The sequence below is a fragment of the Wolffia australiana genome, chromosome 3, assembly GCF_029677425.1.
Source record: "Wolffia australiana isolate 7733 chromosome 3, ASM2967742v1".
Taxonomy (NCBI): Eukaryota; Viridiplantae; Streptophyta; class Magnoliopsida; order Alismatales; family Araceae; genus Wolffia; species Wolffia australiana.
The window spans coordinates 23,334,421-23,355,038 of record NC_135837.1 but is presented as its reverse complement, the minus strand read 5'-3'; the positions used below and the strand labels follow the sequence as shown (position 1 = coordinate 23,355,038).

The 20,618-nt window shown below is 35.5% G+C and overlaps 1 protein-coding gene across 1 annotated transcript; it reads right to left on the bottom strand.

Moving 5' to 3' along the window:
- Positions 1–5,975: 5,975 nt before the first annotated feature.
- On the bottom strand, positions 5,976–6,971 carry LOC144701363 (large ribosomal subunit protein eL37x-like). Its single transcript, XM_078573161.1, has 4 exons — positions 6,831–6,971; positions 6,607–6,742; positions 6,328–6,429; positions 5,976–6,245 (listed from the first exon to the last, which is right to left on the bottom strand). Exons 1-4 carry the CDS (start codon positions 6,831–6,833, stop codon positions 6,196–6,198), a joined length of 291 nt encoding a protein of 96 aa, XP_078429287.1. The 5' UTR covers positions 6,834–6,971; the 3' UTR covers positions 5,976–6,195.
- Between the last annotated feature and the right edge of the window lie 13,647 nt (positions 6,972–20,618).

Below are 20,618 nucleotides of genomic sequence, written 5' to 3'. Positions count from 1 at the left end.
CTTTTGTTTATTTTTTTCTTCTAATATTTTTTTTGTTCTTTTTTTCTTCTCATCTAGTTGTATTTTTTTTCTTCTTATTGTAGTTTTTCTTCTTATTTTCATGTTCTTTTTTCTTAATATCTACTCCTTTTCTCCTTTTCTTATTATTATTTTGCTTTTATTTTTTTTTCTTCCTTCTCTATTATGCTTTTCTTTTTTTGGGTCCTTGTTCCACCTATTCATTTTCTTCTTCATGTTTATCTTGGTTTCCTTTTTGTTTTCTTCTTTCTTATTACATTTATTTTCCTTCTTGTTTCTTTTCTTCTTATTTTGTTCTTCTTCATTTTATTTTTATTTTTTTTATTTCATCTTGATTTCATTTTATTTTTATTTTGATATTCCAAGATGAACTTTATAGATTAATTTTGCGATATATTTTTTCCTTTTATGATAAGTTCACTCCATTTCTTTTATTTTGGATGTTTTTTTTGTGACTTTGGCATTGGCTAGTAAACATGACTATGCCAGGAACATAAGTCTGGACTAGAATCAGAGCCAAATTTAGGTAAGGTGTAGGTCATCGTTAAAACCTGAGACCAGAACAAGACTGTTAAACCCTAAAAGGAACCCCATTGAGGAGTACAATAGAGAACCTAAAATAAAATGTGAACAATCAATTGAAGGATCATTGTGCAGGCACACTTGCTCTCACAGTGTTGAATTATGAGAAATTTTATTTAGATTTTAAAAAAATATTTAAATAAATCTGTAAAACACTTCAAAATTAAAAAAAATTAATTTACTTAAAATATGTTGTCATAACATTTTCATAAAAATACCGAAATCCTAAGACAATAATATCATTCTAAAATATGTTGAATCTTTTTAATCTTGGTAACAGACACAGATTTATGTGAAAGCATTTAAATGCAAAGAAAAATTTGAAATTAATGAGACTATGTAAAAATATGTTATCTATGTGATCATTTAAATGACCTGGATTGTGAGACATGTGAGGCCCACTTTCATCAAGAAATAGTGATATTTTTTCATGAAAATAATATCATACTTGGAGAAAAGCTTCCCTTCTCATGACTACTAGCTCTTTGCAAAACCATGAGGAAGTTAATCATGGGTGTTCTATCATTTGATGGGGACATTCATATTTTGTGGTATGGTTGATACTTTTAACAATTCATATTCATTTGTTTTAGGTTCCTAATGTAATTGAATAATCCAAGGGAAAATCAGGGGCTTTATGAAGGTACTAGTGATGAATTGAAGGGGGGGGGGGGGGGGGTGAGAATATTCTTTTTATTTCACTAATGTCATGAATTTAAAAGTTTATTTGTATTTAAGTATTTTATTTATATATAATAATTTTAATACATTTTAAAATCATTAAGCTGATTTTTAAATTGATATTATTTTATATATTTTATGGAATTCATTACATTTAATTCATAAAGAAACTATTTTAAAATTCAGGATAAATCTTTCAGATTTATTCTATAGGTAATTGTGGATTTAAAAGTGATTTTCCTTTGATTTATTGTCATTTCATCAAGTTTTGGTATCTGCATTATTCATATTGTGGCTGATCATTTGTTGTAGCTGATGGATATTATGTGTCCATCAAGCCAATCACACTTCCATGATTTAATTAAGTTCATTGTAATAAATATTTACTCATTATTATTCTCATTTGATGTTTATAGTGAAGTCCATGAATACATGTAACGACTTACTGAATTATGAGGATATCATTGTACAATGATCGCTGGTCTTGAAGCATGTATTTTTAATATTCTTATTCATTGGACAATATCATTATACCTAAGTGACAATAGCGTTGATTCATGTCATGTTTATGTAAGTGGTTTGCTGATATGAGACACCAATGACATTTTTTATATGGACGGACATGTTTTGACTAAGAAGTATGAGTCCTTAACCATGAAACTCAAGATACCTTAGTTCAAACATAGATGCAAATAAATAAAGGTGACTGTGTGGCCAAGACGAGATTGTCCACCTCGGAATATTTGGAGATTGTCTCAAGGAAGAAGATCTGGTCAGGGTAGTAGGGATATTGGAGAAGGTTTTCTCCAATGATCCCTTTTACTCGTGAATGATAATTGACGTATTAGGGTTTGATGATTAACCATACTCTAGGTTATTGGGAGTCTCACACAATAAAGGTTAAATGATGATTGTAAAGGTTCCGTGAGAGAGTTAATTCTATTCTATATCTTCTAGAGCATGAGGTGTAGCTTACCATCCCACAAGCTGGAAACTTAACATATCGACTGATCAAATCAATCCTTGACTAATTCATTTGAATTTTGATATAGTTCGTTAATAAGGTTGGTCAATAAATGTTATTTGACATTTTAAGTTGTATAATTAAGTCAAAAGTATATTTTAAATGCATAGATAACTTTTTGGTTTATTAATTGTGCCAAATGTGTTTGGGTATGATAAGAAAAAGGCAGACAAAAAATAAGGAGCACACGTGTGGCAAATGGTAGGCTTTCAGATGTAGACAAAACTCACAGAATAAGAATTTCAGAGGGTGACAGAACGTGTATCAAAGTTTGATTATAGCAGACCCCACGAATCTTAAATTGGATGGTAGCATGTGGTGGACTCGAAATGAAGCTGGAATATCGTTAAACAGTTCCTAAAAAATAAATTATTAACCATAATGATAATATGTATTTCAATTTAAAATTTTGATACTTCTACTACTATGATGTTATAAAATTCCAAAAAATATATTCCACTTAAAATTTTATTTTGTCTATTTATATGGGTGTTAAATACTTTATAAAATTATCCTAAAATCAAAAAAGTTTGAATATCTTTCAAAAAATATATTTAATCTGGTTAACCTTGATAACACACAAATATGAGCATTTTTATGCTAATAAACATAGAAGATTCATGATATTAATCTAATAATAAGACTTTTATCAATTTTTCTTGCCCTCCTCAAAAAAATATTTCTCTCATTTTGAAACTAGACATACCTTAAGATTACATATTTTCAAACATGAAAATTTTGTTTTGGATTCAGTTTTATTTTGAGTCGTATCTTTTTTAAAAAAATATATCAATATCAATTATTTGAATTTATTTTGAAAATTACTTGCGAATCATTTTTCGTTGGTCAGGTTAATGTTAGGCTCTGATTATCAGTAAAGAAAGGTTATCATAAATTCTATCTTATCCAGATATTTTTGCATTGAAACATAATTGAAGTGATCTCATCGCTCGTAGGTGATGGGTAAACTAAAATTGAATTAATGATTCATTCTGTCACTTAGGCCTGTTATTGCTACAGAAAACTTGCCATATGTTATTCCTAAAAAAATTCTAGTAAATTTATCTTTACTGAATTCATGGATGCAAACGATTGGGCATTACTTAGATGTCCCCACTGTTATATACTATTTAATTTCACGATTAAAACATAAGTATCTGGTACTGTTTATTTTGATGATGTTGTGTTTTCTAAATAAAATTTACATATAAGAGTTATCCTAGGGTTAAAATTTTGACATGAACCTTGTACCAAATTGTTATGATTACTGGAAAAATATTTCAACTAATTTCTATTGGTGATAGTTGAATGGTGTATGATGGGAATATTATTTGTTTAGATATTACAAGATGGGGAGGCACAAAATAGTGATTTACAGAAAAGGCTAATTCCAAGACTTATTTCATTTATTTGCACATGAAGTTATGCAGATGTTTTGGTTGCTTACTGTCCCCTTAGATAATAGTTGAATAAAAAATAATATACTGCTATTTTCTCGTAAAATATTGAAGCCTAGCTAATCAATGCATTATATTTCATATCATTATAGAGATCAGAGGAATATACAGAGATGTACATTCAGGGATATTTGGTGAAATCCACACAAGTTTTTTCTTGCACTCTTATGACAAGGTCGTCCAATGAAGGAACTCGTTGGGATCATGAAGTTTTCTGAAGGCTAAAAAGATGATCTTCGTTGAGTACCAGCATTGACTATCCACTGCAAGATCGGAATAATTTTTGGAAGCTGTAAATTTTGATTTTGTGTGGGTCTGCGTTCAATGTATTTTCTGATGCTGGATTATGGTAGCGTTGTGTAGACATGGTCGTGCGGTTCACTTTGTGCGAATCTGTGCGATTTGTGTGTTCTGTTCAGATTTCCGAACAGAACAAACTCTAAAACGAAGCGCACTTCACACATACCCCTGTGCGGTTCACTTGTGCGAATTGTGCGATTTATTGTTTGAAAAAAGAAAGAAATGAGTGCTTTAGGTCCTCCTCCTTGCCGCCCTCTGTCCTCACTCCCTCCCCACTCCCTCCGTCCTCCTCCTTGCCGTCAGTCCGCGCTCCTCTAGGGCTTCCTCTATCCTCGGTCCGGCCTCCTTGCCGTCATTCTCCGCCCTCCTTGCTGTGGGATGACACTCTGCGAGGTAAGAACTCACCCGTTCTCTCCCTCTCCCTCTCCCTCTTCTTCTCCAATTCTGTCTCCCCTTCTCTCAATCACCCCCCCTCTCCCTCTCCTTATTCTTCTCTCGTTCACTAACTCTTCCTCACGCTCTCACTGCCCCTATTCCTCTCCATTTTTCGATCTCCCACATTCCCTCTTACTCTCCCCTCTAGGCCTCTCCCTCTCCCTTGCCAATGTCATGGTGTATATTCATCTCCAATTCATTCTTCCTGCCCCTCCCATTCATCTCCAATTCACGGTGTATATTCATCTCTCATTCATTCTTCCTGCCCCTCTCCCTCTCCCTCTCCATATCCATGTCTCCCCCTCTCACGGTCTCTCTTCTTCAAAAGTACTCTGTCACAATTCGCATGGTTTTTGAGGTGAGAATACCGAGGTGTTAGAACCCTCTACAATTATTGGACTAACAACATGAATACTTTTCGAAAAGTCCTTTTCTCTGATGTCATGTCACATTGTAAATATGTCTATAATAAGCGAGAACAAACAGAAAATTATTTAAAATGGAAAACCTAATCGGAGCCCCTTATTACCTTCAGTCCGCTATAACGAAAGGATATTTTGATACAAGTGAAGAGACCAGACGAAGATTTCAACTTGCTGGTTAAGAGCATAAATTAAACAATCAGAAGGTAGTGTACATGGGATGAATTGGGATAAGTTGCGCAAAAAGTTATACGCCTTTAGTAACTGTTAAAATTATATAACATAATGCTATAGAAAGAGCGAGAATCCCACTGCGTTAGACAATCTCTCTTTTGTGTAACATCAGTTTACTGTCGAGAATCCCACTGACCACATTATGTTACAATTTATATCGATTACACTTTCTATTTCAAATGTCATTGTTCAAAATCATTGAGATGATATGCACTGTTTTCTAAACCGAGATGTGTATAACTTCTCATTTGAGAGAATTTTTCACCTTCAAAAAGATGCAGATCCCACCACAATTATACATTTAGTGATAAACATACCAGCATCCGAGCCAAATAAACCAGAAATGCCTAACAGCCAAGGTCATATGACTTTCCATTGAATGATTAGCTTTCTCAACCCATACGGTTACGAAATTTTGACTACCTGCTTTGTAAACAAGGCCAATTTCTCGTCTGAAGTGTGATCGCTTTAGCTACGGTTACAAGAGCAACATAAGTTACTTCAACTAGAGCATGACAACAATATAGCATCATTTAATTCAAGAAAACAAGATAATGTTATACTATGGGGAATATTAGAATAATTATTAGTCAAATACACATGATTGTTCATCAGGATACCCAACACTCACGTTGTCTTTTCGTATTCAGACCTTATGCAGATGAATTCGCAAAATTAGTGATAAGTATCCCGTGTGAGAAGGCAGAGAAGTGCTGACCATATTCATACATATCTCCTTGTTCAACTCCTTTAATCAAACCAAGAATCGAGGCCATCACGTCTTGTAGCCGTAAGGAGATAATAAAATATGCTACAGGGAACTTTAGAAAGATGATTCCATTTAATGGCGAATTTTCCGGCAAACGAAAGTAAAATGAAGTCCATTTCAAAACACTTTGATGAGACGATCTCATGCAAATGAGGGCAAATAAACAAGAAAATGCCGTAAGACCTAACAAAACGATCCGGATGACAACAAATAGAAAAACTGGGAGCTGGAAAACTGTGCCTGTGGATGGGTTCTGAGGTAACCGGCGAGGATCTAAGCAGTTGAAGCAGCTGCGGCGGCCTTTCTCGGGCGTGCTTGGGTTCCTAACCATAGCAATTAAATTGATATAGGAAGAATGAGGCGATAAATTGCAAGATTATCAGGGAATTTTGTGGCTTTCTTTACCTTCTCTGAACCCAGTCTTGAACCTGCGGGGAACGTGGCGCAGATACCTCATCCTACCCGTTCCCGTCGTCTTCCTCCGGATGGCCTTCACGCTCCAATTATCTGAATCACAACGTCAACAATGACGCAATTCCTTTAGCAACTAGGAAGCAAAGCTTAGGCCGCAGCCCGATTAAGCAAAGTTTCAAATCAACCCAACAACGAGATTGAATGAACCAAAATTGCGGTACACTGCGTTGGTGTAGAATCTATGGATAAAAGTTCAGAATAAAAGCTCACACTTGCGGATGCGAGCGGCGGGGTAACCGCAAGATGAACAGGTGCCTTTCTGCAGGTGATAGGATCGTCGCCCGCACCTCGGGCAGAGGGTATGACTCTTGTTCCGCCTTTTGCCAAAGCTTCCCGTTCCTTTACCCTACCCAACGAAGCAGAGACGAGTTCATGAGATTGACCGCACGAAGAGCGAAATTCTACTGAGAATCAAAATTTTCTGAAGAACTCACCATTTCCGACGAACGCTCGGTGTGGCAGCCGGCGCCGGGCGAGTAGACGAAGTAGCAGAAACAAACCCTAGCTTACAACCGTCCAGCGTATTTATATGAACTAGACATAGAGGCGAATGACAGAAATATCCAGTAATTGCGGGTTATTAATTGTAAGGTTTGAGGATTCGATCCGATCGTTCGAAAGAACGATTAGTAGGCGCAGTCGATCACGATCGACCGAATCCGGCCCACGAGCCGCGAAGCTACTCGTCCGATCCGGACAACAATCTAACCATTGGGAGAGTGTTCCCCCGTCCGGATGCCGGTACTGGATGACGGTATCAGGACGGATATCGCTATCAGATAACGGATATTGCTATCGGATATTGGTTGCTACAGTGCCGATATCTGATGTCGATATCCGTCTCAATGTCGTCATCTGCCTTTGTCTCAGGGGGAGGATGATGACATCTGTTTTCAATGTTGGATATCAAATTCCAATATCCAACGTCGAAAACAGTATTTCATGTATTTCGATTCGAAACTTTCGGATATCTTTCGATTCAAAAGTTAGAATCAAAAATACATGAAGGGTCTGGCGAACGACGGACGGCAGACAGCGGCAAAGGCGAAAGTGGACGGCGGACGGGGGTAAGTTCTTGTTCTCGTTCTTCCCCGTCGCCCTGAAATTTTATGTTTCTTTTTCTTCTTCCACTATTTCTCATATTCTTCTTCATCGGCCAATTCTCATTTCTCATCTTATTCCTGTTAATTAAAATGTTGTAATTTCTATTCTTCTTGCATTTATTCAAAGAATTTTATTTCAACTTAAAGTATCTGTATTCAGTAGCTTCGATTTTTTTTCTTCCTCAATTCAAGTTCTTTCCATTGCGTTTTTTTCCCATATTGTGATTTTAATTCATATGTGATATTGCCATCTTCCTCAATTTCTCTCATTCCCCCCCTCTCTCATTCTCCATCACTCTGTATCTTTCTCTCTTTATTTCTATCATTCTCCCTTTCTCTCACCCTTTCACTCTTTGACTCTCCGACTACTCTTAGTTTCAATTTCTCTCATTCTCTATCACTCTGTGATTCTTTCTCTCTTCATTTCTCTCATTCTCCCTGATGGAAATATATGTGGCTAGCAAGCCAATCACACATTCCACATCTCGTTCTATATTCATTAACAGAACATATTCATTATAGTGCAGGTGTGATGCGTATAATGAAGTCCATGAATACATGATCGGACTTAGTGAATTATGATGAGATCGTAATACGTAGATCACTAGTCTTTAAGCATGTGTTCTAAACATTCCTATTCAAAGGATACGCAAGAAGGACATCAAAGTATCCGGATAGAATAGCACTATCTAGCCTCACTCATATGATGAGTATGGTCGGTCCCGTAGCCATTAGTGTGGCGACACTAAGGATAGATAGTGGGTGCTCTTTAGTGAAAAGAGTTCACTGAATTGATCCGTACGAATCCCTGAATGGTATTATACCAAACTGTCAATTAGGTTGATTCACGTCACGGTTGTGTAAGTGGTCCTTAGACCCGAGACACCAAAGACGTCTTGTGGACGGACGGTTGTACTTTGGCTATGGCCAACGAGTCTCTAATCATGGGATTCTAAACGGTCTTAGTTCGGGTGCATCAAGAAGTACACGGAGGCGATTGAGTGGTCAAGATGGGATCGTCTACCCTCAGTATAAGAGGTGACAGCTCAAGGAAGAGGACGCAACGAAGTCTTTGGCCAAGGCAGTGAAATATTAGAGAAGAGTTCTCTGATGATTTCTGAATGCATCAGTACTAACTCGGATGCCCAATTAGGGCTTGATAGTTGACCATACCTGAGTCGTCCAAGGAGCGTCAAGTGGATGAGGGATTATACATACACGGTAACCGATGATGAACATGTTCCATGAGTGAGTCGATACACACTCATTTGTATCTTCTAGGACACGAGGTGTAGCTTGGCACCCCACGTGTCAGAGTCTCGACCTATCGATTGGGTTAAATCGATTCGACGTTAATTAATCTATATGATGATATAGTCAATTAATTTGGAAGGCTAACAAAGGTTATTGGGCCGTTGGAGCCGTTTACTAGACTGATACATGGGCCTAGAGGGTCACACGCAAATGGTCTTTTGGACGTTGGAAGATATACTTAAGTTTTGGGGGTTTTATGAAAAATACCCACTTAGTATAAATAGGGGAAGGCCCTGAACGAAACTCACCCAGGCCAGAATTGTTCAGGGGCCTTTCCCCTTCTTCTCCACTTTCCCCACAACCCCTCTCCATCCATGATGTGATCGGGATGACGTAACGACGCCGACGGAGATAGAACAGGGCTCGTCTACGAGAAGGAGGAGATCCGACGCGCCGAGGACCGCGTGGATACGTCTAGAGGCTGCACACTTGAGCAGCTCGACTCGTCTTGCTCCGGGATTGAAGAAATCAAGGATGCGATCCATGAAAAGGTACTTCGTTTAAATATTTTTGTCGATGTCGTTCGATTCGCAAAAGACTTCCGCTGCGCATTATTTTGTTATGTTCATCCATGTCAAGGCCTCCAGAACCCAACACTCCCTCTCTCTCATCCCTTCACTCTTTGACTCTCTCACTCTCTCTCAGTCTCAAGTTCTCTTATTCTTCCCCCCTCTCATTCTCTCACATTTTCCCATAAATTTCTTGAATTTTTCAACATTAAAAATATTCACTTACCCAATTAGTAATATACATATTTTAAATTTTCACTTAATTCACTAGTATAAATAATTAGGTATATAAACCACGTTAAGGAACCAAATAGTGTGGGCATCTTTCGTTAAAAATTTTGAAACAATTTCCTACAAATTTCTTGAATTTTTCCAACATTAAAAATATTCACTTACCCAATTAGTAATATACATATTCTAAATTTTTACTTAATCCTAATATAAATATTAGGTATATAAACCATGTTAAAGAACCAAATAGTGTGGGCATCTTTTGTTAAGAATTTGAAAACATTTGTCTATAAATTTCTTGAATTTTACAACATTAAAAATATTTTCTTACCCAATTGGTAATATACATATTTTAAATTTGCACTTAATTCACTAATATAAATATTATGTGTACAAACCATGTTAAAGAACGAAATAGTGTGGGCATCTTTCATTAAAAATTTTAAAACAATTTCCTACAAATTTCTTGAATTTTCCAACATTAAAAATATTCACAAACCCAATTAGTAATATACATATTTTAAATTTTCACTTAATTTACTAATATAAATATTATGTGTATAAACCATGTTAAAGAACCAAATTGTATGGGCCTCTTTCGTTAAAAAAATTTGCAACATTTTTTGTTAAAAATTTGCACTTAATTCACCATGTTTAATTTTGGAATTTTCCAACATTAAAAATTTACACTTACCCAATGTGGGGACTCCAAAATTAGTAATATACATATTTTCAACATATTTAATATCTAATTGTAAAAATTTCAACAAAATGTGGGCGTTAATTGTTGAATTTTCAACATTTCCCAACAAACTTCTCTATTTTATCAGATTTTTAGTGGAGGATAGGTAAACATCTTCCACGTACATGTTAAAACTTTAATAAAAATAAGATTCTAGATTCTTTTCAAATTTCGAGACAAATATGTTAGATATTCCTTAGTCCCCATAAAAAATATAGGTTAAATGTTGCTTGATTAAGGATCAAAATAAATTATTTATATGGGTTTAACGTATACATTTTTATTTTTGTATATTTCTCATATACAAATTTGTACAATACAAAGTCATAAGGCATTTCCCTAAGAACGTGACATGAAGCATTCAGTTGCGCGTGCAACTTAATAGAAAGCTTTATATAAGAAATGGCTGGACCGATTTTAAACCTTAAAACAGTTTATAAATCTACGATATGGGATTGTGACGGATGCGAGAAAAAATCCGGATACCGGTTTTCGATATCCGGATATCAGAAAATGAGATTCCTCTCGTCCCTACATCTTTGGTATCTATCATCGAGATTCGCCCACACTTCAAAGATGAATATCGACTGATATCCGATATCAGGCACCGTCCCGGTTTTATTCTTGATATCGGATATCGGACAGACATCGTTTGGGCGAACACTAATTGGCCCTGACTTAATGATTGAATCGAAGGCCGGACCAAATGGCTTCGACCTGTGCGGTTCGAATCGTATCGGATTGAACTACTCGACTCAAGAAATAAAAATAAATATTTTAATTTATATTTTGAAATATAATTTGGATAACCTGTGTCAACAGAAATTTTCTTTGTGCCCACGGTCATTGCCCTACTCAGGCTGTACTCACCCAAGGGGAGCACCGTGTGTTGGCATTGGGGATTGGGGTTCGAATCAAATCGAATATATGAAATTTGAATCTAATGGTTTGATCTAACAGAGAGGAATTCAATCCGAACAGATCAAATGATTTGGGACGCATGAGTTTTTAATAATAGCTAAACAGGTGTATTTAAGATATGAGATGAATCTTAAGAAATAAATATGACTTAGAAGGTAAACTAGCATAGTAAAGATAGAAGAGAATCAAAAAGAAAATACAGTAAAACTTTAAATAAGAAAAGGAGGAACAAGGAGATGAAGAAGAAAAAGATAGGGAAAAGAAGATCCACCAAGGGTACAAAATGTCATTGACCAAGAAGATTTAATATGAGAGGAATGCATTTGCAGCAAGCTCAAATAGAACAAAAAACTAAAGGTCAGTGTTCAGGATCAAGTATTTGGTATCCAGTTGGCGTAGACTTGCTTGAGTTGTTGGATAGTGGTCCAGCCCTTGGGGTTCTCACAGCTGCTGATCCGCACTCAGTCCAGGTTGAACAGGGTCCTATATTGTCGTCTTAAAATGAGCCACTAGGTGTGTGATGTGTGATTCAACATTTTTCACCATTTATGACCATAAACAGCATATTATTTTTAGTAATTTCATGCGCTTATTTATTTTTTATAGAAATGATAAAAACATCTTATTAAATCTTAAAACGATATGTCACACTTTTTAAATGAATTTATAATTTTCCCTAAATATTAAATGAATTTATAAACCATAGTTTGTATTCAGTTAAAAACCTTTAGGGGTTTAATATATTTTTAAGAATGATATTATGATTTTCTAGATTTTCTGGTACTTTTACAGAATTTTCTGGTGTTAAAATTTTGAAGAAATTAATTTTAAAAGTGACTATATATACCTCTACATTTATTTTAATGATTTTAAGTATTTAAATGCATATAAAAATATTTTTTAAATAAATCTAGATGTACCTATATTCTAACTTGCAAAAGTTTTTTCTTTTAGGATTTAACATTAGACTGTTGTACAAAAAATACCAGAAATTTGAGAAAATTAATTATATCATTCTAAAAGATATTAAACCCCTAAAAGTTTTTAAATGAATATAGAAGTCTACTTTCTGGCTCATAAATTAATTTCGAAATAAAATTAACTTCAGAAAAGTTGGTAAAACACCAAAAATCAGGATAAACAATAACTTGTTCATAAAGTGCAATACATCATTTTAATATTCAATAACATCCATTATAATAAATTTTAAATAAATTAAACGAGCAAACCATAAATAAATTTAAAAATAGCTTGTTGCTTGTGATTATGAAATACCCCAAAACTAACACATTGTTAGTCCCTCAAGAGTGCCCATTGTGTCCTCAAGTTTTCATTCACCTTGAAACAAAATGAGACTTTTTTATGAAGTGTTAGAAATATCATCACACATGTTTAGCATGGATACTTCCTATCACATTTTAGACACTGGCATTTAACAAATGTGTGAAATGAACATATTTATTTGTGCGGAGTAGAGCCTACTTATCTCCAGGTATAATAATATACCTCTGGAATTTTCTCAATTAGCTTGTTGAAATGGTTGGACTCGTACCTCTTGCAAGTAAGATCAATGTGTTTGTTCGCTGAAATACTATCTAAAATAGTAAATGAGTATATGGAAATAACTTTATATTATTTAGAATGACTCATATGCGTATTATATTATTCATGAGAATCTGTCAAAATATCATTTTCATAATCCATGAACAATATATGAATATCAGAAATAATTTTTCCAACTGATATTATGGAAGGTGGCGCATGTGACCCACTATTAGATAAATATGCAAGATTAATGGAAGGAGATCACCTAATTGACCTGTATAATAGTCCTCTTTTTCTTCATAATGGATGATGGTCTTTGCTAATTCAGGTTGTTAATGGCATGGTATTTGTTGACAACCAGAATGATGATCTTGATTATAATTTGGAAATAGTAGGTGATCTTCATACACCTGAAAATCACAAAAAACACAGAGGAATATAAACAAGAATACTTGGTTTACCTGTGAAATAGTCATCATCTTCTTCATACTTGATGTTGTTCTGAACTTGTTTTGGTAGTTTGTGGGATGAAATTTGTTGAATCAGTTTGATTGTGTTCATTATAAAATGGAAAAAATGGAAAATATTCATCTGCATTATTTGAAAAAAGCACAGCGTAATGTAAATAACAAGTACTGAAATTTCCAGGACTTCTCTTTTGACTCCGTTGGACATGGATTTTATCAATGGCATTAACCTCCCCACTCAGTAACTTTCCCCATATTAATGATCATAAGCATTGAACATAGATTAAAAAAATTATGACATTTTATTTTTCATATTTTTTATTATATTCAATTCAGTAAAAATATATAAAACTTCCCTTGGTAAATTCATGAATTTTATTTCAAAATATAATTTATCAATATTCGCACATTTATCAAATGTATAGTGCTTTATTTGCACACCCACAACTTGTATGTAAAAAAACCATCCATGGTTCAATTAGACATACGAGAGATAGTATGTTAGTAGATATCATCAAGATGTTCACAATCATGAAGTGTTTATATGACTGTACAACAGAAAGCCTTGTGGATAGAACATTGCATTTGATAAGGAATGCAGGATGATGAAACACCACAAACACGATAAATATACTCAAGGAATTTTCACTACTCATCATTATATTCAAGGAACATTCCAACTGTATTATTGTTGACCGTCATTCATAATATACAGTATATTTCTGTTTTTGTAATTTCAAGTAAATTATTATTATGGTTACATATTATTTTTCTACATAGAATTAGAGTGGTGCTAAAGTTAGTTTGCATCACCGCTACTAGATTGTAGTATCATTACACTATCTCACCCTATTCATGATGTCTTGATGCATGTTTCCACAATGCATCATCAAGCCTCCTGCACCACAGCTTCATCCAATGTGCATCTGCACCGCCTCATAAAGATATGTTGTCTCCAAATCCTCCTCTCATCTCTCGATCATCTTGAACCATCACACATCTATCACTGTGCCCCTCTTGTGCCACCATGCATCCTGCACTACAACACCTCAAACAGCTTCTAAACTACCTCTAGGTCGCACCCGCCACCGCACTTGATGTGCCACCACTGTTGTGCGTAGCACCTACTGGGTTCTAAGCATTTATTGAATGCTTCAAATATATATTTTAAATTCAATGAAGATGATGATTAATTCAAAATTCATTTTAAAAATAAAATAAATTAAATTCATTCCCTTGTGAGAAACTTCTTCCACCCTTTAATTGCTTCATGGGAGATTGCCTTCAATTTTTTCATGTGCCCAACCTCTAGACATATCCATTTGACAAATATATCAATGGATCTCCCCTTCTTCTTCAATTAATCTTCTTGAAGATCCTATTGATCTCCTCGTCATCAACACAATCTAATCGAGGGAGTGGAGTGGAAAAGAAAGAAGGGTGATGCCTAAGCATGCATGGCATAGGCACATAAAATAGATATAAACCACTATAACTATAGGTATGTCCACCAACATTGATTAATCTCATGTGTGTGACTCTCTCGACCCCTGTATCGTTCTTGTTTATAAATTTATTAGCCTAATAACTCTTATTGACAAACTTATTCAACTCAGTATAGCAATGTACATATTAGTTAAGCAACGATCGATTTAACCCGATCAATTGGCTAAGTTTCCAATCCATGGGGTGTGATAACATGCATTTTTAGTACCTTATATGATCATATTTACCTGTTTATCTGCACTAAATTATTCATATTTGCATGTTATCAAGCCTAAAATGATTAAATCTATTTTTAGAATGAATTTCTGAATTTTCTGCATTTTGGGATTTTTATTACAATATATTCTAAAAATATATAACTTTTGAGACAAATTATGATTTTCTGAGTCAAAATATATAATTATATGTATTTTTGGGTTTTATTATAATTAATATGGATTTTTAAATATTTTAAGCCCGTGTCGCCATGTGTCACCGTGCGATTCATCGAACGTCGATAAATAAGAAATGATTGTAATGATTGGCGACAACTAATCATTTTGTCTTGCAATCATCACTTCGCGATTCGCAAAGCAATGATTGCAATTATAACTGATAAATCAAAATTTTGAATTTTCTGCGCAAGATGATGCGGACGAATAAAAAAGATGCACTTTTTGCAATAAATGCGCGTGTGGGTCAAGGGAGAAGAAGACAAAAAAGAATATTTTAACTTTTCTCTATTTTGTCCTTTCTTGGTTGAGCAGGTAGTGACGTGGCCGCACAATGCGAGGACACGTGGCCCGCGCAAGGTGACGTGGCCCGCACGTGGCTACTGTTGAGAGGAGAAAGAAGAGGCCCGCGCTGACGTGGCGTGCCCTGACGCACCGCCAGGTCAGCTGCAAGGAATCTTCCTTTTTCCTTTTTCCTTTCTTATAATTCCTTTTTATCTTTTTGTCTTCTTCTCCGGTACATTTGATGCGAAATCCAAAAAATACGCACACGAAAGATGAAATGGCACAGAATCTCAAACGATTGGACTATTTAACAGAAATGGAAAATGAGGAGGATGACAAGAAATCAAGGGCAAGGATTGCTTCAACTTCAAACGGCCATAACTTTTGATATGCAACGCCGATTTAGCTGAACTTTTCAGCATTGCTTCGTCTTCCACTCCTATTTTCATACATACCATCTGATCAATAAATAGAGGCCTGGATCATTGTAAAATTCATCTTTAACTTGCTTCCTACTTGTGTAGGCTGATTGAAAGATAGTAAGTTTTGAGATCCATCAAGAGTGTTCTTGGTGTCTTGAGTGTGAGGGGAAAAGCATTAGAGAAGAGGGGGAGCTTACACGCACTAGGGAACGTCACATCCGGGACATGACGCCTCAGATGTGACAGGACAGATGACGACCTGTGACGCACGATGACACGATGAAAGTTACGTCACGTCACCATCCCATCTCACGTCAGAGGATTTCAAAAAATTCCATCATGTTTGCGTCGTCGTCATGGTTTGAGGCATCCCCATCATGTCCCCATTACTGGACGACGTCACCGTCACGTGTGACAGGAAAAACAACCATGCGAAGGAGAGAGAATTGGAGGGGCATATCTCCAATTATCTTTGGACAGCATCCTTTTGTGCACGTGAACTAATGCATGGACTTTTCTGCAAAATGCCAAGAATCGAGTTAGCGACACCACGTGGAAAAATCTCAGCCGTTGAAAAGCTTAAATCTAATGATGTTTAAGATTTTTTGGTCATTTTTAAAAATCCAACATGGCCATCATTGGTGATGGCTGTTTCGTCACTACACTCGTCCGAGGCCTCCATCACCATCACGCCGCCGCCTCGCCCAGTTCGTCATCCATCACCGTCATCGTCACGGGCCCCTAATTTTCTCACCGTCACCGTCACGTCATCTGTCGCGTTGCCATCACCGTGACGTGTGACGTGGTGGATGACTGTTGTCGTTCCCTAATAAGCACATGTAAGGATCCGAGGTAATTGTCTTCGCCTTACGTTGTCTCTTTCCCGACACCATAGTTGACATAGTTAGTGTTTATCATCGTATCTTCACTCTTATTTTACTCTCTTCTCTTGTCTCTCTATCCTCGCCATCATACCACTTCACATCCAACCAGTGTCCTTGTTCATACCGTCGTTCATTCACTTACTCTTTTCTTTAAGTTAAATTAACATATAACTTACTCATTTTTAATCGATATCACTAACTCATATCCTCAAATATTATATTCATTTATCCTCTCGTTGATCATCACTAGCATAAGAAAATTCCTTAACCATCGTTCCATGTGGAGATGATCCTCACTCATCACTAACTAAGTATTCTTAAGTACGGTTAAATATATTTTTATTGAATAATCTCAATTACCAACGATGAATTTAAACCCCTAAAATTGATATTATCAGGGTGTTAAAATAAAGTTGGTTAATTTTGGGGCTTTAATTGACAAGAATCCAAACTCAATTGTGAAGCAAAATATCAAATCGAAAAGGGATCTAAAATCTGAAACGCTGGTTTCTCAAGTGAGCATCTTCGAGCCATTCATATATCAAGCCTCTAGATATATCCATGTGTTCTTCAAAGACTGAATCTCCTCTTCTTTCCATGAACTCTATTGCTAGACTACGATTACCTCTCCATCTAGTCCCTACTTGAAGCATCACTCAAGGAAGAGGAAGAAAAGAAAGAGTAGAACACTCAAAATGGCTGGAAAGGGTATCAAATGAGCGTGGCCCCTATGTTTTTACTGTCCAGGAAAAATTGCATAAAACTCTATTTTCTCAAGAATTATTAATAAAAGTCCCTGAACCTTGAGTACATCCACCAGTATCCAAAAGCCTTGAGTGTGTGACCTCCTAGGCCCATGTATCACTCTAATTACTAACTTTAATGGCCGAATAATTCGTATTTGGAAGACCTTATTGATTAACTATATAATATATAGATTAATTAATCAAGGATCAATTTAACCCAATTGATGGATTAAGTCGTCAGTTAGTGGGGTGTTTACCTTGTGCTCTATAAGAAATAAAAGAGTATGTCAACTCTCTCATGGAACCCTTACTATTATTAGACATTATGTACATAAAATATCTCATTCATAAGAGACTCTCAAATCATTTGGGGTATGATTAATCGTCAAACCCTAATTTTTATCCTAGTTAGTAGTGACGCATGCCAAAATCATCCAAGAAAAAATTCTCCACTATTTCTGCTAACCTGGTCGGAGATTTAACTGCGATATCTTTATTGAGTCAATCTCTTCTAATACTAAGGGTGAACAATCTCATATTAACAACACAACCATCTTTGCGGATGAGTCGATGTATTTGAGCTAGGACTGTTTAGAATCCCATGAGTAGAGACTTGTAGGTCATATTCAAAATACAATCATCCATGCACAAGACATCTTTGGTATCTTAGGTCTAAGTACTACTTACACAACCTTGACATGAATCAATTTCATTGATGATATGTATAATACTATTTAGGGATTCTTAGAAAAAAATAAGCGAACTCCTTCCCTAAAGAGCACCACTATTTGTGATTAATGTCTCCACACCGATGGCTATGGGATAGGCCATACTCATCATATGAGCATGACTAGACAATGTTATTTTACCCAATCATTTTGATGTCCTTCGTGAGTATCCTTTGAATATGAGTGATCTTTGGATTATGATATCATCATAATTCACTTAATCCTTGCATATATTTATGAACTTCAATTAGAAGCATCACACATGCGTTATAATAAATATATATTATATAAATGAATATTGAATGAGACTTGGAACATGCAATTGGCTTGTAGGCCATATGTTTCCAACAACTAAACCTTGTGCTCTATAATATATATAGTAGTTATTGAACTCTCTCATGAACCTTTTGCATCATATGTTACCATATATGTATGACGTGTAATCCTCAAACCTGAATCCATCATTTAATTAGTACTAATGTATAATGAGAAACATTTTAGAATGTTTTCTTCAATATCTCCAATTCCATGGCAAGGGAGTTAATGCATCTTCTTATTCAAGTCAATATCCTCTTTCACTGATAACAGATGATCCAATATTAACCACTCAATCACCTTTGTGTACTTCTTGTTATATATGAGCTAATGTATTTCAATCACATGTTTAAAGTCTAGTATGTCTTAGCCAAAACACAATCGTTCATGCACAAGGTGTCCTTGATATCTCAGGTCAAAGGACCACTTATCTTTAACCTAACAGGAATCAAGACTGATTGATATTTAGGTATGACACCATTTTGGGATTCATGATTAAGTAATGCGATTTTTTAACGATAGTTTAATATACGCATGCCACCTCCAATACTTTACAAGATCACTTGACATGATCCTCCATCTTTGATCAATCAAAATTTTGAATGCTATCACATATATACTTTAAAGTATTGAGCAGTTTTGAATGCCATCAATTTTGAGCAGTTTATATGCCATCAAGATTATTGTCTCTCATATTGTGCAGCTCTTTGAATCCCCCCTCACATGCAAGTAAGGTGACCTTTCCCTTAATAGTCACTTTGGGAGACTCCATGTAATCATTCAAGGACTATCTCTCTACCTAACGCCCACCACTAATCTTCAATCTTTTGAATGCTCTCACCAAGAACTATGTGTCGGCATCTATCTCACCAAGAATTGTCTCAAGCGATAAATTTCACTAAAATGATCCTTATGAATTCCTATATAAGGATTAAACCTAATCTCTGCCAAGTTGATTTATGTCATGTTACTGTAAGTGATTCGTGCACCATAGACACAAAATATATATTGTGGATACACAAATGTATTTTAACTATTATCTAAAAGTTTCAAATCATGGTATTACAAACCATCTTAGCTTGGACGTGGGAACTATTGAGTTATAGAGGCCTTGATCTAGATGAACATGATGATTCCTTGCAACAGAAGACTTAAGCGTAATTGCAACGACATCAATGAAACTTTGAAATGAATCACTTGTACACGGATCACATCCATAATTTATTGGATCCTAGAGCGATAGGAGTTGAGCTGTTCATGTGGGCAACATCTATATATATCCACGTAATCCTCGACACGTTGAATCTTCTCCTTCACCTTGGCGAGCTCCATTCAACGTCTGCTGCCATCTTTACGCCGTTTTGATCACATCGAGAATGGAAAGGAGCCATAGGGAGAAGGGAGAAGAAGGGGAAGGCCCATGAAAAATTCTGTCCAGGTGAATTTTGTTTAAGGCCCTCCCCTATTTATAATAAATGTGTATTTTTCATAAAGACCCCAGAAAACACCTTTATATCTTCCAACGTCCCAAAGGTCATTCATGTGTTACCCTCTAGGCCCATGTATTAGTATATTCAAGGATACTCTATAAGGATATTAAAGTATCTAGATAGAATAGCACTATCTAACCTTGTCATATGATGAGTATGGCCGGTCGCCTAGCCCTTAGTGTGTAGACACTAAGAATAAATAGTAGGTATTCTTTAGAGGAAATAATTTACTGAATTGATTTATATGAATTCCTGAGTGGTATTATACAGAACTGTTAATTAGGTTGATTCGCATCATGGTTGTGTAAGTGATCCTTATACCTGAGACACCAAATATGTCTAGTGGATGGATAATTGTATTTTGACTATGATGTATGAGTTTCTAATAATGTGATTCTAAATAGTCTTAGTTTGGGTGCTGATAAGCCTAAAAATGGTGTATAAGTACGTCGCTGATATTGCGTTTAGACTTATACAATAAAATTTACAAATTCTCTTAATCACTAAATACAGTGTATAGAGCAAGCAAGAGGTCGAACCACAGGGAGGCAGCAAGCAAGAATTTTAATTCAATTTTTAATAA